The sequence below is a fragment of the Thermobia domestica genome, chromosome 15, assembly GCF_964235325.1.
Source record: "Thermobia domestica chromosome 15, izTheDome1.hap1.1, whole genome shotgun sequence".
Lineage (NCBI taxonomy): Eukaryota > Metazoa > Arthropoda > Insecta > Zygentoma > Lepismatidae > Thermobia > Thermobia domestica.
In genome coordinates this window covers 74,174,800-74,202,136 of record NC_137468.1, presented here as the reverse complement: position 1 = coordinate 74,202,136, position 27,337 = coordinate 74,174,800, and the positions used below count along the sequence as shown (strand labels likewise).

Genomic DNA, 27,337 nt, shown 5'->3' with positions numbered 1-27,337 from the left:
TGTACGACAGTACACCAAACACACCACACTCTCTCAATGATTACTAGAATATCTCTGTCAAATATTTCATTTTTTCAGAAGGGTATAAATTTACCAATACTGGTATGGTAAAGTACGTATGTCCTTATGGCACTGGTTGAGCTAATATTTAAGCTCTACCTATGTTTCTAAAGCAGTGCCATTTAGGCATATATATACTCTTCTGTGCTGGTTGACAAATACAATTTATTAAAATTACTGCGAGTATGAGTTTATTGTGTGTGTTTGTTGTCTGTTTCAAACTGCATTAATTATCTTTATTCTTTATCTTCTTATTTTTTGTAATTTAATTTTCATGAGTCTATCTATGCCTTGGTTCCTGTCTAACTATTGATAAAATGGAGTACAAAATTAAATTGCATGTCTCCTCTCGTACAGCCGATAGTATAAGCATGTGTGTGTGAATTTTGGGCTCGATCTGTATAGTGGCAATACTGAGCCTTAAGAGTTGGCCCAGCACCTCTAAATTGTCTGGGCATTATAAATGATAGGAGCTGATGTGATGTCCGTAGTTATTCAAGTAAGAATTTTTCTGCTCAGATCTCTCGTGAGGTGTTGCACCATGAGTTTTTATTTTTATTATTCATTTATAATAAATACAAAAGAGAATTTCGGAAAAGCATAAAATGGAGTAAGTAATAAAGACAGGTTATCGAATTGATATAATGTTATAATTATCTAAGAATATACGAGGGTGATTTAACTCAAACTGGCAACACTGCTACGATTGGAGTGTCGTGTGGGCAGGAGACAAATGACGAACGTAGTGTGTTCTGTGGATGTGTATGAGTCAGTTCAATGCGGCTGCGGTCCTATATTACGGTGTGTGTGGCTAGTAGACATTGTTGAAGTGATTGTTGTGTGAAATACCGCCCTAACGCAATGTTCACGCGTGCAGAACAGCGTGTGTTTATGAAATTCCAGGTAGCACGAGGGTGAAGTGCTAGGATGATTCACAGAGGATTAGTAGAGGCCTGTGGTGGAGCTGCTCTACCGTATCGGACAGTGACGAGATGGGTTGCAGCATTTCAGGCGGGACGACAGTCAACAGGCAAAATGCACGATGGAGGGCATATGCGAACGGCTACGGACGACATTCATCTTGCAAGACTACGGACACTGCTTGACGGTGATCGGCGCTGGACTTGTAGTGAATTTGCGCAAGGGCTGAATATTTCTTCCGGATCAGTGTTCCGCATGCTAACACAAGATCTTGGCATACGGAAAATTGTAGCCAGATGGGTACCCCATGCTCTGACCGAGGTTCAAAAGTGGCATAGGTGGGAATGTGCGCACCTACACCTTCAACGTTACAATGAGGAAGGTGATGACTTCTTGCACCGCATTATTGCAAGTGACGAAACGTGGGGAAGATCCTACGAGCCTGAATTAAAATGTCAGTCGAGTAAATGGCGCCACCCAGAATCTTCACGACCGAAAAAGCTTAGGCAAGAGCCAGCAAACTTGAAGATGATGATGATAATGTCATACGACCACGAAGGCATTATCCTGTCACATCAAGTTTCACCGGACGTTACCGTCAATGCTGCATACTATGCTTCATACATCAATCACCATTTGCGACCAGTTGCGGCGCAAACGTCCACACCTCCTGGAGTCTGGACCAATTCTACACGACAATGCCAGATGCCATATAGCCAATCCAGTACAGATTCTGTTACAACGATGGGGTTGGGAGGTACCGGAGCATCCGGCATACTTCCCCTATATAAGCCCGTGCGATTTTGATCTTTTCCCAAAAATGAAAGAACCTCTCAGGGGCAAACGTTTCAGAGACCTTCCCAGCATTGTTCGTGCCTTAGGGCGCACTGTCAACCCCGCCCCCCTCACAAAGTGGGGCTTTGACAGGTATTCAATGGTTACCAGACATCTGGCGAAGGGTTCAACAGGCTGGCGGAGCCTACATCGAAGGACTGTAAGCTTCTTGAGGTGAGTGATTCACTACATTCCATTTCACAACTATGTTGCCTTCGAGTTAAATGATCCTCGTATAATTAAAATACTTAAAGCCTGCAGAAACACGAGGTCCATCTCTATCTAGAGACTGGTTCTTGTCACATCTAAAGCATAGTGGTTGATTATCACTGCAGCTGAGTAAAGAACTATACCTTTTGAAAATTTTGCTTACCGTCCTATAATGCCCATATAAGTCTGCAACTGTTGGATATATAGGTGATCGGAAGATTAGTGTGGAAACAAGCCTTTTTAATATTGTACACTAATATGACTCAATCTGGATTTCATTGTCCCAAACCATTTTTTACAAGGAGACGAAATTCAATTTTGTTTACTACCACCGCTTAATGTTGGTGTAATATTTTGCGTTCGAGTACTATTGACCCCTCTATTATATACATATGATAGAACCAAATCTGTAGACTAAGCCAGTCCGCCATTGTTCTTTGAGACTTATATGTCCTCTGTGGACTTGTAGAATATAACAGTATTCACAGCAAAGTCTATTATTAATGTCTTTTTCTTTGTGTCTACAACATTAATTGGTACAATATATCACAAAAATGATAAGCAGAACATAATGATGCGTATACATCTAGTCAAGTTTTAAATTTCGAAAATATAAAGTTACAAGATGTTACAGGTTTCTAAAATGAAAATCAATATATAAATGCATATATTGGATATATAATATACAGTATATACTAAATGCTTCGTGGATTAAACTACTGGATATATGTTAAATGCTTCGTCGAAAAGAACATCAAAATTTCATACCTTTCCATTAATATTGAAAATTATGATAATATTTTTAATTATGCTTCTTTAGAGATTTAATGTCGCTGATAATATATTATTGTCGTTATTTACTCAAAAGTAATAATAGAATAACTATTTCATTGCAGATGTAGTAATGGAGAGTCTTTTATTTTAATTATTGTGAACAGTTAACAAAAAATGACTAAAATTATTACATTTGTACACTAAATTATGGAGTTCGGTTTTATTCATGTGGTTATTATTAATAATTTTCTTCTTTTTACATTTTTGTAGAAGAGCTCACAATAACATCACAGTATCACGGTTTATTAGTGAAACTACAGAAGGTATTCCCAATCCTGTGACCACATTTGAACAATGTTTCAAGCACTATCCGGAAATTCTAGAAGAGATATATAAACAAGGTTTCCAAAAGCCATCTCCCATTCAGAGCCAAGCCTGGCCAGTTCTGCTGAAAGGCAATGACATGATTGGAATATCTCAAACTGGAACAGGTACGTATGTCAAATAATGCATCCGAGCAGGCATAAGGTAGCAGTCAGCGTTCTTTCTGTGCTATCGGTTGGCCTACGATTCGAATCAGCTGGTTGACCATTCTAATGGGAATTTACATTGTTTTACCTCAGTTATGCCAGGGAAATGCTGTCAATCCCTGTTTAACTATAGGCCCCTTTCCGCCTTTCTTCCAGTTCCTCTACCACTGTTGATATTGATTTGTAAATAGGCCTGTTGGATTGTATCTGAAATTCGTTAAATAAATTAACTTCATTTCAGTTCAGTTCATTATTATCCTTGTCATACGTATGTAGCGGTTATATAATACCAAGTACATGGGATACGTCTAAAGAAAATTAAATTCGTAAAAGAGCCAGAAATGAATAAACATCAAATTACATATATATAATGAAGTACTCTTCGATTAGCTGGGGACTTTGTCCCCAGACCCCCACATCTCTCAGCCTACTGCCTCACACCTCAAATGTCCCTAATATGTCTCTAGTCTTAAGGGATTTCGAGATATGACTATCTTATTGGAACAATTGCAGTCTTCTACCCTTGTTTTCTCCCCTTCTAGGTCAAATATTAAAAAACGGTGAGACACGTGTCTATTTTAATTGGGAAGTTCATATGCCAAATTTCATACCTCTACGCTTCAGAGATTCTGAGATACGGACATTTAAGTATAATATTTGTCATCTTCATCCCCCTTCTCTGTCGAATTTCCAAAAATCCTTCCTTAGTGGAACCTTATGTCAAATCCTATGTACTGTCAAAATTTCAATTTTCTAGCTAAGTGGTTTGTCCTAGGTGTTGATCAATCAATCAGTCAGGACTTCTTTTATATATACCTAGGTAGAAATAAAAGCATAATACTCAAAATAAGTAAAAGTGGACAGTTTACATCTTACATGAGAAATTTACTTACATGGACTAGGTTGTCTATTTATAGGGGTCCATTTGGTGTGAATGGTAAAAGAATAGATATATGTAGCAAATCATGAAGTGGGCTAAATTACGTAGTGGTAGCGCACCAGTAACTGGTTCGATGTCCATTTCTTTCACCAAATTCTTGCCTATAGAGAATATGGTAAAATAATAGTTTATTCTTATAGTTTATTCTTCTAGTTCTAGCATCCTCTTAATGCATCAAATTAAGAGGATGTTTCACAATTCGCAATTATCCTCTAACTACAAAACCGATTTCGCATTTCGTACTACTTAAATAGCTAACATCTAACAACTCCTTCATAGCAAGCCCAAACTACTCTAACACTTTCTTCCCCTCATATCAATGAATATAAGTTGCCCATTATAATACAAGAAATAATACATAGAAAAAGGACAATAATAACTTTACATTTTTCTCTCTTTACATTGCTTTCAACCAACTGCTCGTCTTTCAGTTCTTGTGGACCTCTTTATCAAAACAGCTAAACTGTTATCTTCTCTTCATTCAGTTTTTCTACCCCTTTTTCTACTTCTGTTCAATAATGAAGAAACTGACTGAGTTAGGATCTTTTGATTTGGTAACGGCAGTGGTGTTACCGTATTCTAATTTTTTAACAACCGGTTCTGTATATCTATCTATCTATCTATCTATCTATAGATAGATAGATAGATAGAGAGAGAGAGAGAGAGAGAGAGAGATAAATAGATAGATATAACTTTCTTAGAAAACAAAGAAGCAAACCATACAAAGTAGACAAAAGCATTTTTTTTACTGGATACCACACGTGACAAGTAGAGATATCTACTCAGCATCCTAATACAAGGTGATGTAACAAAATTAGGTAGCATTGCGAAAATATTGGAAACGAATTATCTAAGATAGATGGTTGTCAAAAAGTATTGCAAAGACTTTAATCCAGCAATGGATCGACAATTGTTGATAATGGTATGTATGCGTTTCAAATATAAATAACCGGCACCATTACACTCATATGATCCCAATTCTCATTCTTGATATCAGAGCATTTGAGATTAAGAAATAAACTTCTATACCTTGTTCTGAGAGATCATATGTTTAACTCTAGCTGTAATAATTTCTAAAAACAAAGATAAACTAAAATTTACTGAACCTGGATATAATTTGTAAAATTTACTGTTATATTTGGGTATAAGAAACAGTTTGGCGAACTCAAAATATTTTAACAACTGGTTCTAGCGAACCGGTGCAAACCGGCTGAATAGCACCACTCGGTAACAGTTACTTTAAGATTTCTCCCAAATTATTATGATTTTTATGCGATCGACTCACTGTTCTGCTATGTTCTATGAGTATCAAGTGTTTTCTGAGCAAAAAGTTTCTTCCTGATAAGAGATTCCGATGTCTGTACCTATAACATTATTTGTCCACTGCTGCACTCGTTTTTTCTTTTCCTTCCTTTCTTCATCCGATAGTTCATTCTGTTGACTATTTCTACACTTGAAAATATCTACCAGTTGAGCAGTCCTTGTATCTTTCCTTTCTAATCAATTAAGGGAAACATTTCTGAATTTTGTATCTGTAAGAACGAAGGAATATTGATACACAAGCTTTTCCAAAATAATTGAAACCATGGCAATGAAAGCATTGTTTGCCTACCGCTGGGCAACACTGAGGAAATGTAGCAACTATTCTCGAACATGATTTGCATTTACTAGAGGTGACATTGCTAGGTTGTACTTTTTATGTTCGAATTCTTTGTTAGATTTGCAGAGCTTCTGTAATTGCATTTCAAGATTTTGAATGATAGCATCTCGTTTGGCAAATTACTGTTAAATTCAATTGTAAAGATTTCCACTGTTCAATTATAGTGGCGATATTGGTATAAGAATTTTCCGAAATATTTGGACAGATCAGGTGGAGAAATTTTGTTTTTTATGAATAATAAAGTGCTGATATTATAATGGAGATAACGCAATAACATGGAATTCAAGAGACACTGAATCATCGTTTCTATAATATTTTATTTATCCACACAGGATCCATTAGCGTTACACCCAACTCAACAAATATTCTAATTTCACTTAATCTCAATAAATCATCCCTTTGGATCATCAGTACATCAAATTAAGAGGCTACTTCACAATTCACAATAATTCACTAACCACAAAATCGATTCTACATTCCACACTACCCTCACAGACTAAACTCTAACAGTTCCTCCATAACAAGTATATTACCACAACACAAAAACTTTTCTGCTCAAGCTATCCTAAAGCTAACTACTTACGAAACAGCAGCAAGGTCGTTCAGGGTAATGACCGCTAAGCGTAATACATTGTTGTGAAGAATTGAATGTTTACCTTATCCACGGATTAAATATGCTGCTATTTAATAGAGTTACGTATTCACATATGTAGTTATTTCATTTTGTGATCTTTTGCATGAAGACTGATTCCATTCGAGTCAGAATTGAGTGCATATTTGAACTATGGGATTTGTAGTTTTGCATTTATTTAAACGTATAAAAAATTGTGTTTGTACTTACTGACGGAGAGCCACCGAAGGCGGTAATAATCGCGAGTAGAGCATTATCAGGTGTTTGCGTTTATTGAAGTGTTAAAAAAAATGCAAGCTGCTCAAGGGTGGGTTAACTCGGGCTGGATTACACATAATTACTAATGCAAGGCACCGAAGGCAGCTATAGCTTGGGGGTAGGGGGCGATCAGGCTTGAGAAACTTGCACGTAATTACTAATGTAAGGCACCAAAGGGATAATAACTTGGGAGTGGGGAGCGATCGGGTTTGAGGAGCTTTTTCATAATTATTGATGGAGGCACCAAAGGTGACGATAATTCGGATGTAGAGAGCCACTAGGCTCTAAGAACTTGCCTATGATTACTGATTCGAGACACCAAAGATGACGATAACTCGGAGGTAGAGAGCCGTTAGACTCGAGGAACTTCCCCATAATTACTGATACGAAGCAACAAAGGCGGCGATAACTCGGGGGTGGAAAGCGATCAGGTTCTAGAAGCAGGCCCATAATTACTGATGCAAGGCGCCAGGTGACAATATTTCGGGTGTAGGGAGCCACCCTGCTCTAGGAGCTTGCCTACAATTACTGACGCGAGGCACCAAAGGCGGCGAAAACTCGGGGATAGGGAGCCGTCAGGCTCCAGAAACTTGCCCATAATTACTAATACGAGACACCTAAGACAGCGATAACTCGGAGGCAGGGGCCATCAGGACAAGGAACTTGCCCTTGGGAATATAAGAAAAACAGTTCATTTTAAACATTACTATGTTATATTTCAGTTTTAAAAAATACCCATATTACATTAAATAAATTAAAGTTGTGTATATGGTGGCATGATATATTGTCAAATTTTTACTAATTTATTTCTAGGAAAGACATTAGCATTTCTGTTACCGGCTTTAATTCATATTGACAAGCAACCGATTCCTCGAAGTGAGAGAAATGGACCAAATGTACTTATTCTGGCTCCAACTAGAGAATTAGCACTGCAGATAGAGAAGGAAGTTAAAAAATATAACTACAAAGATATCAAATGGTAAGTAACACCGTGTAATGTAGAACTTGTACGTTGCATTTATTTGTCAGCCAATTAGTTCTTACACATAATTACTTTGTACGTTAACTAATCAAGCATTATACGGGGTGGTCCAAAAGTAGGTATACATACCATACTTATCAGCTCATTGTATTTTATGTCATTTCTTATTGTTATCCATCAGGTAGACTTAGTTTCTTTATTATTTGTTCTTAATGTGTTTTTACTTATATCTTAAGCTCGGAAGAACCGAAACAAATAAACCTATAAACTAGAATGTTATACTTGATCAATGCAGGGGTTTATACCTACTTTTGGGCCACCCTGTACAATGAAACTTAGGGTTATATTATACAAAATTCATAATAACCACTTAACTAATACTAAGCCATGATGGAACACACACAGGAATTTTTTTTTTTTTTAAAAAAAAAAAGATAATTCGATAATTCCTGTGTTGTTTTCTGTATTATTTCAAAACTGACTCTGATTCTTTTGATGATATGCAAATGGAAATTTAGCGTGAAGCACTTAGAATAGATAAGTATTGCGATCATTTAAATACACATAGACGAACGACGTGGCTCGTTCAATATATGTCTCCCTAAGTTGTAAAAATTATTTTGTAAGATACATTCTTAAATTATACATACACGTGTAGATGGCTCCTTCCTCACCTCTACACATAATTCCCATTGAGATTCAGGCATTTGCCTCACCGTTGTACCAATTTGTTCTAACCCTTTGCAGAAAATCAGGGCTCTGGCTATTTAGAGCTCTCCTCACATTCTACTTCACTTCTTCATTACCAGTTGACAGAAGACCAGGTCGAATGTCGAATTGCTTTTCTCTGAAGAAGAGCTCAGGTTCAAAATAAGCGATCTGGTCTCTTCTTCTTGACGATAACGTCCAACCCCCTCCCCCACTCAGCACGCAAACAAGACAAAAAATTGAAGAATTAGGGTGCCTCACTTTACATATAGCCTCAATTTAGCACCGAGTTACTTCCATCTTTCTCTGGTGTTAAAGTCTGCATTGCAAGGTGAATGTTTCGAAACAGATGGAAGTGAAGCGGAATGTGAGGACAGTGCTAAATAGCCAGAGCCCTGATTTATTATTTTATTTATTTATTTATTTATTTTTATTTGCAAAGGTTTGGATAAAGTGGTTCAACAGTGTTACAAATTTCTGAATCTCAATGAGAATTATGTAGAGAGGTGAGGAAAGACCCACCTATATATGCATATATAGTTTAAAATTAATCTTTAAAATTAATAGGAATTTTTCAGTTTAGGGAAACTTATATATTGAACGATGTAATAGATTAAATTTGAGTACATTTAAATCCCACATACAAATCAAGTCGATGGCTCAATGACGAAACCATGAAAATAGTTTTAATTAACACTACCTAGATTTTACTCCCTATTTTATTCGTAACAAAGTAAACAAAATGTGAAATATATATCTTTAACATTAAGTTTAGTTTCTAGTTTTTGTTTTCTTTGAAGTACTTTTTTTTTTTTTTAAATGAAAGTTCGATTGACTGCAGACATTAAATAAATTCACAACTTCCGAGCACATGGTTACACTTACATAACAAACAAACCTTTCAAAGTTACAAAATGCCATTTTGTATAATTATTGCAAAACATTAAATATTGAAAGAAATGAAATCTTAAAATTTTACGTCCCTTGGTTATGCCGGCTAGGCTAAAGGAGACGGTGACGATGAGAAATGAATGACATGGTGGAATGAAGGAAATGAGAGAAAACGGGAGAACCCCGAGAAAACCCACGCACAGCTGGGTTCGAACCAAGGACTCGATGCACCCTACTACTGAGCCACCGCGGCCCCAATATTGAAAGATAAAGTATAGTAAGCACTAATAACAAATTTATAAGCAATGGAATAGAGAACTGATATGCCATGGCACAACTACCAAAGAGAAGTTCCAGTATTTTCTTATCGTAATTTTAACAATGTAAGTAATTTAGCACAAATACCAAAAATTCCACTAAATCGAACCTGCGTTTCAGCAATATATTCATAATGTTACACTTTGATTAAAATAATATTCCGCATTTCCTTGAAAGGTAAGTTTCCTTGCCATTTGTTCGTATCAAGTTGACAGTCAGATGACAGACCTGCCTTGAGCAACAGCTCAGAAAACGTTTAGTTAGGTAAACTGCCAGTAGAGGCAATAGTAGTACTTGCCAGGGTTTAACGTCCTCATTCCATAGCTGAGATCTGGTATATAAGAAATGATTAAGCTAAGTTTACAAAATATCCATTTATGTGTCGATTACGTTATAACGACCCATGTATAGAAAATAAAACTGCTTTATCTTAAGGTTATAAGTAACATAGTTTCATTCTATATTTGTAAGATATAACTAAATCATTGAAGTTTTACACATAGACTTGATACCTAGTACTAGGTATCAAATAATTTCTTCATTATTTTATCATAGTTCAATATATGAAATCGGACTAATAAATTATGATTGAACTAGTACAAGTTTCTTAAATCTACATACTCAAAGCAAAAACTCTTAAGAACTTCTTCAATAAAAATTTGCTCTTAACACAAATTAAACTTTTATTAGTTGTGTAATACGTTTTTTCCACAAGTAAATAGAATATCTGTGCTTTATATTTATCCTAACAACATGAGTTGACTTGATGTATATAGGCACTAGATATGCATTAATTGCAAATTTGGAGCGATGCGATCGACCTTGATTGATTACTCATCGAATTTTTTTTAGCGTATCAATTATTTTGTGAACGAACAGCACATGCGTATAGTTGAATTTGGCATATCAGCGAAGAGCATAATGGCTTTGAAAAATTGTGTTCACAAAACAAAACAAAAAGGGCTTCACTCTATTTACAATGCTGAAAATTCTACTTTCCATTGTTTACAGTGGGAATTCGCACGCCAAATGCTTTTCTAAGGTTAAGTCTGTTGGCATCCTTTACGGCATTCAGCGCGCGCTTTCGGATCACCATGTCAAATTAGACCTGGTTTCGATATGAACATTAGTTAAGAAACCTAGGCGATATGTGTCTTTTTAATTAATGCTAATTCACCTATCCCTATAAAGCATTTAGATTTCTTGATTACTAAATGCAAAAATTTACCAAGATTACTTTTAAAAGTCAAGAATATAAAATTACTTAACAAGTGAATTTTTTTTCAAGACATTACGAAAAAGAATTCTTTAAGAATCGAGACGAGACTTCTTCAAACTTAAAAAGACGTCTCTTCTTGTGGGCAACACTAGTCAAGACTGGGTTAACTCATTTTCGCGCCTCCCAAACCAGTAGTCTTACGTAAGTGAAAGGAGACCACTTAGCAGAATAATAAACAGTAAGCCTAAACAACATTTTTTAAATATCACCTATTTATTGGCTTCAATGATGAGAATCATAAACCCAGCCCTAGCCACTAACTTTAGGATACATAAGTAAGGCATTTGCAAGCAATTTAATTATATTGATTTCAATACAAAAGTAAAAATATGTACATACATCATTTTCACAATAGCCTGTTTCCAATTTTATTTTGAGTTTACTGATAGCTTTGTTAAGCAAGTGCTAATCAAATTTGCTATTTTCTGATATTTTGCACTAATGTTTGTTTTTAATTACCTGAGATTTTTCTTTAATAAAATTATAATATTATAGAAAATGACCCCATTTTTCCTTCTCAGCAACGGAATTAAAAAAAAAAAACTTCAAGGATTGGTAAGGTACTCTGTTCTTAGCAAAATCTATTTGAACCCTCGTTTGCTCCCCTATAGGATGTATTAAAAAAAAAATCTTTTCTTAGCCCTTGATTTAGTGACAAAAAGCATTCTGTACAAATTCATGTTTCTATCTATAGTAGTTTGATTTAGTTATTCATGAGTAAGTCATTCTATTTGAATTACGTTGTAGGCATTGAATCATTTACCATTCTTCTTAGGTCATTTTTTCATCACAAAATTCACGTGTACAATATGTTTTCTTATGGTTTTCTCTATGGGTTTCTCTGGCAGAGAAGACAAATGGTGTCCACACATTTTCAAGAAAAGAAAGTTACAACCTTGTCCCATAGCACGTGCGGAAAAGACTTTTGTGGTCACTTGTGGTTGTGCTTGCGGAAGAGGTTGTTTCTTAAAAAGGGTGTGGGTAAGGGTCGTTTATCGGTGGCGCGAGTTTAAATATTCTTTGTATAGAGAACGATTCTCTTTGAAACTGCCACAAGATTATGCCATAATTAAATAATAAATGATGTTTAGTGTATACACCTAATGTAGTGATAGTACAGTACATTCCAGTCTGTTTAGCACTAAATAAATACTGATTAATTTATAATAGATTTTTGTGATATATTTCGTCCAAGTAACCCATTGTTGGAAATGAAACTAATTACTAGTAGTTGTTATTACTTGTTTATTTAATAATAACACTGATATTATTATGCCTATATGTTTATCCACACTGATATTATTATGCCTATATGTTTATGCCTATATGTAATTTCAAGAACTCCACTGCTCTCTTCATCTATTACCACGTACGTTGTAAAACATGCCAAGAACTCACTTATCTAATAAGTTAATGTAAAATGCACAGAAATTATAACACATTCGTAAGAAAACAAAGTATAATTACTGTCTAGGAAGAATTCAAGTATCTAATTTGTCCATAATAAACGAAAAAAGAATACGTATACTTTGAGAGGCCCGATCACGGTGAAATTAAAATACTTCTAATTTTACAGTAATTATGTGATATCTTCAAATAGATTTAAAAAAATCGAAAAGTGAAACAAGAGCTCCCTAGACAATATTATTTTACATGAGATACTGTTATCACGACTCACTTATCTGCTTTCGATTTCCAGCTATTTAGAAAATCGGTATTTATTTTCGCGTTTCTAAATGACTGCAAACGGAAAGGTACTATACATTGTTCGGCGTAAGCTCTAAACTGCGATAAACAAAGCCACGTGAAACTAAATCTCGCTGATTTGCTGTTGTCCTACCGGCGCTTGTACTCCTCCGCAAAATAGTTCATGTGATTGCATTATTACTTTTACTATGAAGCTTCATATAAAACTGCTATATTATTATAAATGACGAAAATATAATACGGATTATCTAATAATATTGCAATCGAGTGTGGCTAATGAAACAATAGAAAGAAAATCAATCAACATTCTGGACTATATTTCATTAACTGAGTAATGTAGTCTTAGAATTGGTGTAATAAAGATCTTAATGATAGAAATAAACACTAAGCATGCGCAGTAATTATGGCGCCGACTCAACTGTGGACGGGTGTTCTGCTTTTAAAGTCTGAAAGATGACTGGCATGAATCCCGGTGCCGCGAGTGTTGTGGTGAAACACCAACAAGGCAAACCTAATTACTGTAAAATTAGTGGTATTTTAATTTTGCGGTGATAAGGCCTCTTAAAGAATGAATAATGATGAGCATTCACTGTCCAATAAGGACCCACAGAATATAAACCAAGTCAGTGAAGAAATTAGTTGTGTGAATTCTTCCTTTAAGTGGTTATTTATATATCCGACGTCCGAGCTTTTTAAGTCTGGCCCCTAAGATGGTTCCATACCAGACCAAAGTAACCCATAAGGAAAATTACTTCAATCGAAGAATATTAAATGGTGCACCAGACGACCTCAAAATTTGAATGTATTTGCAGTATACAATATTAGACAAAGGTACTGTGTAAATTTGGATGCACAATGGTAAGGTAATGGACGGACATTAGGATGATGATAACTATTAAATAATTAAGGTAAGTTAGGTTTATGCTTGTGGTGAAAAGGTACCCCCAAGGCGATAACACATAAACCCTTTCCTATTAAAAAAAAATTGACCTAAATTTGAAATGGCAAACTTCAAGATGGCTGCTATGATAATACTGTACAGTAATAGGTGGAGTTCTAGCTGTATTACCTATATCCAAGATGTGACGTCACTCCCCCTACCCATTCGAAAGTTATAAGGTACCTTTGCTTTATATTGTATACTGTAATGCATTGAGAATTTTATGTCACTTGGGGCACCATTTAATATTACCCAATTGAGCTCATTTTTGTCATTGGTTCTTTTGGTTTGATACGGAACCATTTTTAGACTCAAGAAAACTCGGAAGTCGCAAAATAAGGACCATCCTAATATACATTGTGTAATTTGTTAATTGTTGATAATGAATTTTGCAGTGCACATCGTGGTAGATAAAGGAAATATAAGAGTTCTTGAAATTATATCATTAGATAAATCTACAGGCATAACAGTATCAGTTTTAATAGTTAGTTAATAATAATGTTCCAAACATTTTTCTTGTTACCCAAATTATATGTTGTTTATTTAACACCATATGCTATTGACATTGAGTTTTGTTTAGAGCCTCTTTCAGCAACGAGACTCTATGAGACGTGGACCTTCAGCTTAAAGTGGGATCCGAACCTCATGAGCTCCCGTCGGAGATCGAACTCGAGTAATATTTGAAAACGAAAAGTAAACTAATCTCTCTTTTAAGCTTTCTAGATACAAAGTAATATATTTTGTATGTATCCTAGCATTAGCACAAAAATGAAATATAAAAAGAGCTTTATATTATTAGAACAAAACAAATTGTGCATTCAAGTGAATTTTCTGTACTTATTCATCTTCACAAATTGGTTAGTAATTAATCCAATTTGATATCTTCCTTTAAAGATAGAACTTTTATATATAAGGAAAACTAGAACTATTATATAGAAGAAAAATGTTTCAAGAAGTTCCATAGATTTCTTGTTCTAAAGTGTATTGGGAAACTTTTAAACAACTGGATGAATATTTTCTAAAAATCTGGCAACTGGACATCTCAGTTGATTGTAGTATCTACAATTTTCTTCGTAAATCTTTAGTGATTTGCAAGGCTTCATACCAAACTATTGCTAATCAGCTACAAGCTGATAGATCATCACACCAATGTTGCGTCTGCGTACTAGCGTACTATAGACGCTTTTTTTCACTCTTTCGAATGCTGAAAGAAGTTATAGTTTTGAACCGTTCGATAGTATTGTGAGTAGAACTTTACGAATACTCTCTATACCTATGAAAATATACATTTGATTTTACGTATTTTTCGAGATAGATGGCTTTTTCATAGAAGATAAATGTTTTTTGGAACCTAAAGCTCTATTCGTCTTCGTCTTCTTAATGATAAATCCACAATTGAGCTATTTTAGACAATATGCTTTCTTTTCTATTTTTTTCTGTAAAATATCCTTGATTTATTTAAGACAATAGTAAGTTAAAATATACACTAGTCTTCTCAATTATAAATCCATAATTGAGCCACTTTATATAATTCCCAATTTTTTCTTTTCTGTTAAATATGCTCGATTTATTTAAGCAAATAGCCAGATAAAGTGTTCATTTGTACATGATATATTATGTGAAAGAACATACGTCATCACCAAATTGGGCGTTCTTTCTTGAAATTTCAACCAGTTTGCTATGACCTTTAGCGAATTAGTGTTACTGCTTCATATCTCTAAAACAGTTGCCCTTATTTATTATGCACTATATATAGTGCTATTGATTTCAATTTTATGAAGCTGAATTATAAATGAAAATTTTGCACAGACTAAATTTAATGAGAAATGTAGAAAGAAATATTCACACGAACAAAAAGAGACTCTGCTTGCAATTTGCTAGTATATACATTATTTTATTTGTTATTTAAGTTTATTTTTCAGTGTTTATTGCTCTTTCTTTCCGTTCTTTCCTACTAGTGTATGTGTATACGGTGGAGGAAGTAGAAGAGAACAAATTGATCTGGTAACCAAAGGAGTGGAGATAATAGTGGCCACACCAGGACGCTTGAATGACATTGTTCAAGCAGGTAATAGGATAGTTAAATACTATATTTTTCGTACGATTAGAAAGAAATTAAGGCTAATCTATGAAAAATTCAATGTTGTAAGACAGGAAAATATAAATCTTAACTATTTAGAATTTCTTACTTTATTTTGTCTAGAAATCGGTCTTATTTTCCCTGTGTTTCACGTTTATCAAACAAGTTAAATAGAAGGTGGAACCCACAATAATTCGCTTATTTATTTTGTATTCCAAACTTTGTCCACAACATACCAGATATTCCTACCATAAATCGCGTTTCCGTTTATTAATGTATTTCAAACCTCAAAAATATTTAATAGAGAAAAAAGAAAACTAATCTGAATTCTGAAAGTTCACTTGAAGAATCTGCACCTTATCTTTTCCAGTTGTCATTTCCCATTGGAAAGTGGTGCACAAAACCCAATGTGATGTTTATCTTTATTCTTGCCACAAAATGGTAGAAACATAGGCACAGCAGCTACTCGTCGATTTTCACAAATCTTGTAATTTGTAATTTAAAAAAAAATCATGTATTAACCGGAAACATCGTTATATCGCAACTTCAGTTCCTTTAAAGTTAAAAGTTAGCTTTTGTATTTATCTAGAAAAAGAAGCAAAATTGCATTTTATGATAGTATCGTGATTGCGTAAAATCTGGATTAAAAATCATAATTTATCTGATATTTCTTGAAGAGAAATACACTGCAGTGTTAATCACTAGCTTTCCACATTTCGATATTAGGGAACTAACAAAAGATAGGGAAAATTGTGTCTAACTATGTGGTTAGATACCATCGTTGGATAACTGAAGTTCCAGTATGAAAATAAGAACAGAAATTGGAAACCTCGAATATTTAATCGCTAATTCCATGAAACAAAGCTACAGTTATTTATAGTGCAATTTTAAAATCTAAACTGTTAACCTCTCTGTCCAAAATATTTAGAACCATCTCATCCTTTCTTCATAATTAAAGTTCACAATTTTCTTTTAAAATATTGATGAAATTTATATTTCCTTAAATACAGAAGATAAAATAGGGTAAGAAAAATGCACATGGTTCTAAGTATTGGTTTATTATCTTGCCACAGTAGACATTTGTATTGTTTGTAGCTGATTGAGATCAATTTGAAACCTGGATAATTTAAATATTTTCACATTTAAGCAATTGTAAACTACTATGTATATGATCAATCATGAGACAAATTCAAAAGTTGTATAGAGCCATCATTGAGTATGATGAATGTCAGGTAGGTGCATACTAACACTGAACGGGTATTATAAAATCTGAACAAGTGAAAAAAAAACTGCAAATTTGAATTACAATAAGAACAGCAAAGAATATCCAGACAGTAAATATTCAGAGAAAAACCACAATGTAAACTTATGTCAATGTTAAGCTAGTTTGCAAAGATTATATAATATAAACACCATATATTTTATATGTATATTCATGTCCAAAATTATTGTCGCATGTCTATAAATATGTTGTAGGAATATAATTTGATAACGAATTCGCCCAGTATTTCTTACAATGTTAATATGTGTATAATCGGCAAAGACATGTATTGGCAAATTTCATGTCAAAAGAGCAGTAAATAAAAACAATAAATCAAAAATAAAACTTTTTTGTCCATTTAGCAACATTTTGTTTTGCTCATTCTAATTTTCGTGTTTATAATTCTTTTCCTATGAAATTTACCACAAATTACATTTCCCGATTATACACATAGTAGTATTAAAAGTACCCTGCATAATCATTATCATATTATATTCTTATAAGAAGACAGTTATAGATATGCGACAATCATTTTGGACATGAATGTACCTAGGTATATGATGTGTATGTTAAATTTAAGTGCAAAAGATTTTTGTGTGTTAATTTTCAGGAGTTATTGACGTTACATCAATAACCTTCCTTATATTGGATGAGGCTGATAGAATGTTGGACATGGGATTTGAGCCCCAGATTCGGAAAAATTTGCTTGATATTCGTCCTGATAGGCAAACAGTTATGACGAGGTAAGGTGAAGCCTCTATTTATTTTCATATATTTTAATATTGGCATATCTGAACTAACTATAATGGAGTCCTCAAAAACATGATGACATATTATTCAAATCAAAAGTTAAACTTGTAAGCCTTATTTTTCAAAGTGTTTTTGAATCAGGAGTTTAGTTAGAATTAAATCTAATATTGTGATATAAATATACCTAGATTAAGAGCAAAGTCTTCAAAGATGAAGAAATTTGACTTTGATCTTCAAGTAGTATTCTTCTTTACATATAGAATAGTTCAATCTTATCTATCTTACTAATTATTGTCTCTGCCATAGATCTATAAATTAGACTAAATGTTCAACTTTTGTAGCTATGCTTAGAAGAGCTCTCAAAATTTATCTTACAAATATAACAATAGTTATGATCCTGTATTTTTTTCTGTTTTTTTTTATACAAGTGATCGAAGTGTAATGAGATGTTATTCTTCTGAAAGAGTATGTTAACAATAATAATAGTATATATGGTATTTTTCAAAATATTTTTCAGCTAGAGAAAGTACAACTTTTGACATGCAGCAAAAAAGTAATACACAATATTGTGATAAAAAGTATCACAATATTGCGAGCGGAGATTATATTCAATGAGAAAAAGCGGAAAGGCTATTACTCACCGCAAAAAATATGTAGCAGAATATTCTTCTACTTGCAACAAGCAGCGCTTTCAGAAGATGCTTAGTGTACAATGTCTGAGTTTCTATTCCCGTGTGTTTTAATATTTGACAGAAGATTTGTTTTTTTTACATATCCTAACCTTTTAACCATTTTTCAACCATCCTTCATGTTTTTTTAATCCTTTTTGAAGTCTAAATAGGTTGATGAAGGAAGTAGCATCTTCCAAAAGCGTTACCTGTTGCATGTAGAAGAATATTCTGCTACATATTTTTTTTTTTTTTTTTTTTTTTTGCGGTAAGTAATAGCCTTTCCGCTTTTTCTCAGTAATACAAACTATTTGCTGAAAGGTATTTCCAAACCGTTTTCACCATTTTTGTGATCTAAATGTTAGATGTAAAAGGTTTTGTAAAAGATTGGACTAAAGTAAAATCCATTGGGACTAAAGTAAAATTCGCTGCAACATGGTTTCACCTTTCGTTCTTTGCACATGAAACCACCAAGACACTCGAACGTGTATAGTGAACTAACAAGACACTCGAATAGTCACCCAAATTCGTTGCAGAATAGCCTGGGCGGCATTGCTGTATGAAAGACGAGGGATACAGAAGCTGAAGAATTAATATCTCTGAAAGTCAAACATTTATTTTCTCTCACAATAGTGCACACAGTGTATTTAAACTTGACATCGGTATCTTATCTCGTTTTCTACCTCCTGTCCTGTCCAATTTCCTGCTTTCAGTCAGTTTTGGTCTGTTAAACATGACCCAAGATATTTGAAAGTATCTACTTGGTCGAAAGTATTATTTGATATTCTGATGCATTCATAATTTGCCGTATTACGATTCCGGCGAACTTCTATGCATTTAATTTTCTCTGTATTTACTTTCAAATCCGTGTCCCTGCAAGCGTTTAATAAGACTTTTGCATTTCTTTCAATTGTTCGCCTATCATCTCCTATTATTAGTATGGGCCATTACCTGGTGAATAATATTCAGCTCTAAGCCCTGGTTGCTTTCCTTGATATTCCCTATAGTGTACTCCAGAACAAAGTAGAATAATAATGGCGACAACGCATCCCCTTGTCTCAGGCTATTTTCGACGTGAAAGCTTATGGACTAGAATTTTGGACTCAGACTTTACTTTGGAATTTATTTAAACACATCTTAGTTAATCTAATCAGCTATTATCGGAATTCCAAATTTGGTAAGAATGTTGTACAATGTTTCCCTCCTAGCCAAGTTGTAGGACTTTTTGAAATCAATAAATAATTACCGGGGTCTTGTAGTCTCATTTCTTCTTGAGTATTTATCGAATGGTAAATTTCTGATCTACAGTTGATCGATTTCTACTCAATCTGCACTGATAACCTTTAATAATTTCATCTGCATATGGGGTCAATCTTGCTAATGGAATGTTTGAGAGGATTTTATGGGGATGTTGGCTGAAGAGACATGCCCCCAATAATTACCGTTTTTATCGCCTTTCTTGTAAATTGAAACAATGGTTGATTTTTCTCATTGTTGTGGCAATTCCTCTTCCTTCCAGAGAAGGAGAACGAATTTGTGTATCTTGTTTCACAATTTTTTCCCCTCCAGCTAAAATTAAGTTAGCCGGAATTTCGTCTATACGAACTTTTATCAGCATAAAAAATAAAAATTAAAAAAAAAAGTGAGAGATAGCGACAAGAAGTCTTTCGAAATCGATTCAGCATTCCAAGAATAGATTTCTTCTATTAAGCCTCTATGTAAACGGGAAGTGGTAGAAATTAACCATTTTTGGTTTCAACTTAGACCACCATAGAACAAATACGGTAATAGAATGCGACAAGCAGTTTTCTGAAATCGATTCAGCGTCTGAAGGAAAGATACCACATTTTACTACTACTTTCGGTTTGAATGCTGATCTTCATAGAACAAAAATATTATGACATAGCGAGTAATGGCTTTTTATGGTTCTTCGATATGGATTTAGGGTCCGAGAAACAGGTTTTAACTTTGATCTTATCTGTTTAGTGCAGCGTTTCCCAACCTTTTTCAACTTGCGGCACACTACGGGTATAACTTTAATTCTCGCGGCACACTCACTCATAGATATTATTACGTATTTGTAATTATAAAATACCGTGGTATTTTTTTCTGTGATTACTGATCTCCTTCTCATAGACAAAAAGCTCGATCACTGGTTTTCCCCCGTGGTAAATCATTATGCTTATTTTTTTTATTGTAATTTAAAAATTGAAAACAATTGCAATGTAATATTGGACTCAGGTTTTTAAACATACACTTTCTTTTTCGAAAAATGTATCCAACCTTTCACTAAGATGGAAGATCACTAAATAACGAACGAACAAACAAATCTCTTGATCTTTTAAAAGACTAATGTACGTAATTTATGTGCATGTTTGGTTGTCGAAAAGATTGATTGATATTTTAAAATTTCAAGTTACAAAATAGACTGCAACAATAAGGAAGCAATAATGGTCATAAAATGATAACAAATGCTTTTTTCAACATTAAAAATGCACAGAAAAGCAACAAGATCTGAAACTTGAAATTGTAGATTCGTAGTGGAGCTCCTCATTTTTCCCTATGTCTTGCAATTTGATTGCTATGGAATTAATAATTTTATTTCGATTTCCTCGCGGCACACCAACGGCTCATTCACGGCACACCGGTTGGGAAACGCTGGTCTAGTGCAAATAGAAGTTATAAATGGTACCTTACCAGTTTCAATGTTGAATTCGTTTAGTTTGGAAGTTTACCATAGTTCAACACTTTAAAGGAAACTCATTTCTTTTTATTGTATAATTTGTAGTTACCCAACAATCAGTATTTTATCAAAATTAACAAAAAAAAAAAACTGATCAGGAAAATTTAAATAAGATAAGTTTAATTTACTTAATAAAAATTAAAAAAACAGTTTTATAAAACAGCGCTCCTCTGGGTCACATTAATATTTATTACAGTACAAATATTTATTTTCCAGTTCTCTCCCTAAAAGTTTCAAAATATCTCATCCTACGTATCTTCATGATCAGGATTGACAATTTTCATCCAAAATATTGAAGAGATCTCATTTCCTCACACTATAAGGATAATGAAGACAATGATAACTTAAAAATAACGTATAAAATATGATTAAATCAAACCTTATTATTAACGATCTTTGTTACTGTTTCGGTAATATATCACTTCTTTCATCAGACACATTATCTGATGTATTTGATTGAGGCTATGTAACGTGGGTTTCTGTTACCATGACATGGAACATCCTCAGTTACAGATCGAGGAGAGGACCTCTAGATATACAGGCTAGCTGCAGATATATTGAATAAACAGTTGTGGGGCTAACAACCTCATCCTGTAAAAAAAAGGTAACATGTTCAGAAACATTCACGGAACCCTCGGACCAGAACTGATACTTTAACTCAACTTCAGCAAAGTAAAATTGACATAAAATTCAGGACAGGAATATAATAAGTCTATAGGGCAGGCACATTAAAATCCATAACGAATGAGGTAGAGAATATAAAATGGACCTGATGGGAAAGAAAGGGTGCCGTGCAGTCCAGAATTTTTTTTTTTTTTTTTGTTAAATGGAGAAGGAAATAAAAAATCACCAATTAAAAACATGTTTTTCATTCACAAACGAATATCAGCAATTAGAAGCAGTGAATTTGTTAATGATAGACTTTCTTTGATTACTCTTAAGGGTTGAAGGTGCGATATTTTTCTAACTGTATAAGCCCCAACAGAAGGTAAGGATGACGATATAAAGGGCAAATTTACCAAGAATTGGAACGTTATTTGACCAACTTCCGCAATACAATATGAAAACTATTAGGGGATTTCAATGCGAATGTAGGACCAGAGGATATTTTCAAACCGATTATAGGGAATGAAAGTCTACATATGGAAAGGAATGACAGCAGTATTGGATTCTTGAACTTTGCAGGATCCAAAACCCTTATCGTGTAGGGTATAAAATTCCCACATTGCAACGTTCATAAGGATATTTGTACTTCACTAGATGGAAAAACACATAATCAAATAGACCATGTTTCAATAGGTAGAAGAGGACAGTCCTTTATTATTGATATCCAAGCAAATAAGGAGCTGACTGTGTCACTGGCCACTAATTGTAACAGCAATCATAAGAGAGAGAATATCGTTGAAAAAAAGGAAATCACCTCCTAAAAACGGAAAAGTTTAATTTAAAGAAATTAGAAGAGGATTAAGGAAGAGGGGAATATCAGAAATTAAAAGAAATTAAAATTTCAGCAAAAGAAAACTGGGGCACGCGAAAATAGATAGGAACAAAATATGGTTGGACCAGGAATGCACTAAACTAGCAGAGAAGAGAAAACAGGCGGAACTGCATTGGCTAGAAAATCCAAATAATAAAACAACATAAAATTCTGTTGATCAGGCAGGAAACTTTTAGAACTTCTATAACAAAGAAATGTGATTTTTTTCAAAGCTAAAGTTACTGAAGCTGAAAAGATAGTAAAAACAAGAATATTCAGAACATGTATAAGTATATCAACGAATTTAAAAAAGGCTATCAACCTCGCATTTATATATAAAAGAAAGCGAACGGAACAATTATTACTGATATGGATAGTATTTTGAATAGATAGAAAGATTTCTTCGACAATTTGCTCAACACGCAGTCTAAAGTCAAATGGATACAGCAGAACTGTATATTGCAAAACCTAACTGAGCAGAAATAAAAATTGCTGTAAAGAAATTAAAGAAACAAACCTTCGGGTGTAGACAGAATACCTGCTCATTTAATTCTAGCTAGAGAGGAAAATTGTGGAACGAAATACAGAAATTTATTCTCTTCATCTGAAAGAGAATCTCTCTTAAGCTTTGCTTCTTCATTTTTTCATATATTAATTCATTTCACATTAAACCTATTTGCAAAAATTAAACAATAATTGATTATATAACAAACTGCTATTTGTGAGATCACTGAAAACACTAAAATTCAAGTTCTTTGACTATTAACCTAAATACGTTGAATATGACAGCCGAACTATTGCAAACAGTCTTGTTTTCAGTTGGAACAATGTTTCCACTCATCATTTTAAATAATTTTATTTAAAATTTGTCTATTTCAGTATTATTAAGTCTGTGTTACAGGTTCGGTAATGTGTAATTGTCTTTATGAAACTAACAAACTAACTCTATGGCCTATGGAACCCGAAGGTTTGGAACAAAAATCTATAATTTCGTTCCTTTCTCATGGTTCTTAATAAAAATTACTTGAGCCACAATATATATAAAAGAACATTAGAACGTTAATATTATTTATTTTTATCTTCGTTTAGTATTCAGGATACAAACTTTTAATTCCTTCAACATCAATTGTTCTGAGAACTTCTACCCATTAACTTTTTATTTCAATCAATACCGTAACTAAGGAAAGAGAATAATAATTAATAAATTACAATTTCCTTTTCTTCCTTTACAAAATCTGCTCCGTTATTGCACCTCTGATCTTATTCCTAAGACCAGTACAGATAGATAACAGTACAACATAATATGAAATATACAACAACATACAACATACCGTTGTAGGTTCAACGTCGCATTTACAAATGATACCTATTTACTTCTGTCCTTAGCCAACTAAATCCAGTTTCTACTTTGTACTCCTATTTCTGAGAGATTCATCTTAATATCGTCCTTCCATCTGCTACTAGGTTTTCTTAGTGGTCTTTTCTCGATTGGATTTCCAGTTAAAAATTTGATAACGTTCCTACTTTCTTATGTTCTGCTTATATGACCTGCCCACATGAGCCTTATAAACTTAATGAATCTAACAATGTTAGATAAAACGTATAAATTATGCAGTTCTTCATTATGAAGTTTCCAAATGCCCATTCCACTTGAGTCTGAATATTCGCCTTAGGATTCTATTCTCAGATACTTTCAGTGTACGTTCTTCCCTCAAAGTAAGTGACCATGTTTCGCAACCATACAATACAACAGGCATAATTATCGTTTTATATATTTTAAGCTTCAAATTCTTCCACAGAATTCGCGAAGATAAAATAATTTGGACTCAGTAATAACATGAATTCCCTGCTGTCAGCCGACATTTAATTGCTTCGTGGATATAGATTGGTTGTGTTAATGTTCATCCTACATACTTGAAAGTATCCACTTTTTCGAAAATATTATGTGATAGTTTAACATAACCACAATTGACAGTATTATGATCACGACGAGTTTCCATTATTTATTTTTTTTCTGCATTTACTTTTAAACCCATGTCTCTGCAAGCGTTTTATAAAACCTCTGCATTTCTTTCTTCCTGTCGTCCTCATATCATTATCTATTAGATTTACATTATTAGCATGAGCTAAAATCTGGTGAGTACCATTCAGCTCTAGGCTCTTGTTGTTATTTTTTATTTTTCTTATAGTATATTCCAGAACAAACCAGAATAATAATGACGACAATGCATCTCTTTGTTTCATGACATACTCGATGTGAAAACTCTTGATAAGTATTTTCCTACGATGTCTTTACTTTGGGATTCACTTAAACACATTTTAATTAATCTAACTAGCTTTTTTGGTATACCAAACTCGGTAAGAATGTTGTATAATGTATCTCTCCTAACCGAGACACAGGCTTTTCTGATATCAATAATTAATTGATGTACTAATTTATTGTATTCCTATTTCGTTTCAAGTGTTTGACGAATTTTAAATATCTAATCGATAGTTGATCTACTTTTCCTAAATCTGTATTGATGTTCTTCAATAATTTCATCTGCGTGTGGAGTCAATCTTGCTAACAAAATGTTGAGAGGTTTTATGGGATGTGGACAAAAGAGACAGATGACTGTATAGTTATTACAATCAGCTTTGTCGGCTTCTTGTGAATTGGATCAATGATCGATTCTTTGCACTCTTGTGGTAGTTCCTCCTTGTTCCGTGTTTTGTTAGTATTTACAAGTCTCTCATGGTGTTAATGTCTTTCACAAAGAAATGGCTGTAATTTTTTTCTACATTACAACCAGTTTAACAAGAGATTTCTTTTCAACAAAGAACCCTCGCACTAAAAGTGCAAATTCATTTACAAAGTGATTCGATCTGCATATGAATAACTTAGCCTGGTGAACAAGGCCACAACTTAAGTGGCCGAAACCACCTAGTAAAAATATTATAAATGAAATCAGTGGCATTAAAGTTTCTACTAATTATTTTTTAATAATTTGTAACACATTTTATTAATAATAAGTATTTGCTTTCGTCAGTTTCTGTTTTTGAGCTATACGTAGTTCCAAAGCTACAATGAGTAGCATGCAGAGATAAAATTGTATCATTGAAGTTCTCAGTGCTTATTACAAAAATGTACCTTTTTTCAGTATACACACCATATCAAAGTACAAAGAAACGTCAGATGTCACATTAAAATCCATCAATATTCTTTACCGGTCTCTCATTGCTTTTGATCACCTACTGTATATTTGTATTTGTGTTCCAGTATCCTACAGAATTTTTGGTGTTTTAGCGTGACATATGGATGCGATGAAAATGAAGTCCAAGGAACGAAAATGACTGGAAAGTCAAGAGGAAATGAGTTTGTTGTTACTCTAAAGCCTCGTATACGTACAAATAGTTTTGTAGATAATGTCTGGTATTTAACTCTATATGTTAGTAACGTTATTCAAATGAATATATTCATCATAATCACGATTTTTGCAAAGCCTTTTATAGAATCGATTCGTAAGTATTACTTATATTTTTGGAAGTCAACAAGTTTCTCCCAAGATGAGAAAATAATCTTCATATTGTCAAATAAGTCTTGTTGGTAACCAAAATAGACAGATCTTTGTGTGTATGTTTTGAATAATAGTTAATATTCTTAACTTTAGTGCTACTTGGCCTGAAGGAGTGAGACGATTGGCTCGATCGTACATGTCTGATCCTGTGCAGGTGTGGGTTGGCTCCATGGATCTTGCAGCTGTTCATACGGTCACCCAGCGTATTGTTTTCGTTGACGAGGAGGAGAAAACTGAAAGGGTAGGAGTGTGATAGTCAAAATTTAGAGGTGTTAAAAAAATTAACTACTTAAGGTGGCGCAGTGAAACGGTAAAATTTCAGTTGACGTAAAATGCAGGAATTTAATATAGAAAAAATTAATGATGGAAATGCATGTACAGAGTATGCCATTAACAAATATTTTATTTCTTAAAGACGATCTCTCTTTTATTTCTTAAAGGACATATTCCATCACAGCGTACGAAGATCTCAGGAATGTTTGGTGTATTATGTCTCGAAGAATGTGGTTTCTTCTTTTTCAATTCTTCCTTCCTTCATCAGTTCTAGTCCAGCAATGGTTGCAAGACGTATGTCGCATTCATTGCTTTTGAGATGGTCCCCATCTAAGGAAGTCGCAAATACTGAGTTCAAAGGATCATGGAGGAGGCCATGAAATATCAAAGTTACGTGAAAACGCGTGACATCCAGCGAACGTACATTCTGCACCACTCCAATGCTCTATTATTATTAAATAACAAAGTCTTTTCAATATTGTTGCATCTATCTCGAACCTATGTCGGCGCTACAGTGTTTCTAATTGTAGATTCAAAATTTATCGTTTTCCTGCGCCACTCTGTATATGTTAAATATTTAACTTTTCCAGATATTCTGAAGTAAAGTACAAATTTGCAGATACCTAACATCAGTGGCGGCTGGTGGATTGTGGTTTCGGGTGTTGCAGTACGAACGATCGGAGACAGAAGATATAAAGTGGACTCATTGACTAATCAGCATAACTTTAGATGCAAATGCTATGTGACATGTTAAATTAAATAAAATTCTGTTTTTAAAAAATAAAAAATGCAGAACATTTAATCCGATTAATCACCTTATTTAATTAGTAAGTTCATTCTTCTCTCTTTGATTAGAACAAATCTGTCTAATACATGCTATTCTTA

The 27,337-nt window shown here is 33.7% G+C and overlaps 1 protein-coding gene across 1 annotated transcript in view; it reads left to right on the top strand.

Moving 5' to 3' along the window:
• LOC145671083 (putative ATP-dependent RNA helicase DDX43) overlaps nucleotides 1–27,337 on the top strand; it is a 123,553-nt gene that overhangs the window by 58,795 nt on the left and 37,421 nt on the right. Inside the window, exons 6-10 of the mRNA XM_081739826.1 lie at nucleotides 3,070–3,290; nucleotides 7,632–7,797; nucleotides 15,602–15,711; nucleotides 17,595–17,727; nucleotides 26,273–26,420. Of these exons, the coding sequence (XP_081595952.1) occupies nucleotides 3,070–3,290; nucleotides 7,632–7,797; nucleotides 15,602–15,711; nucleotides 17,595–17,727; nucleotides 26,273–26,420 (778 nt within the window). The remainder of the gene's footprint in view (nucleotides 1–3,069; nucleotides 3,291–7,631; nucleotides 7,798–15,601; nucleotides 15,712–17,594; nucleotides 17,728–26,272; nucleotides 26,421–27,337) is intronic.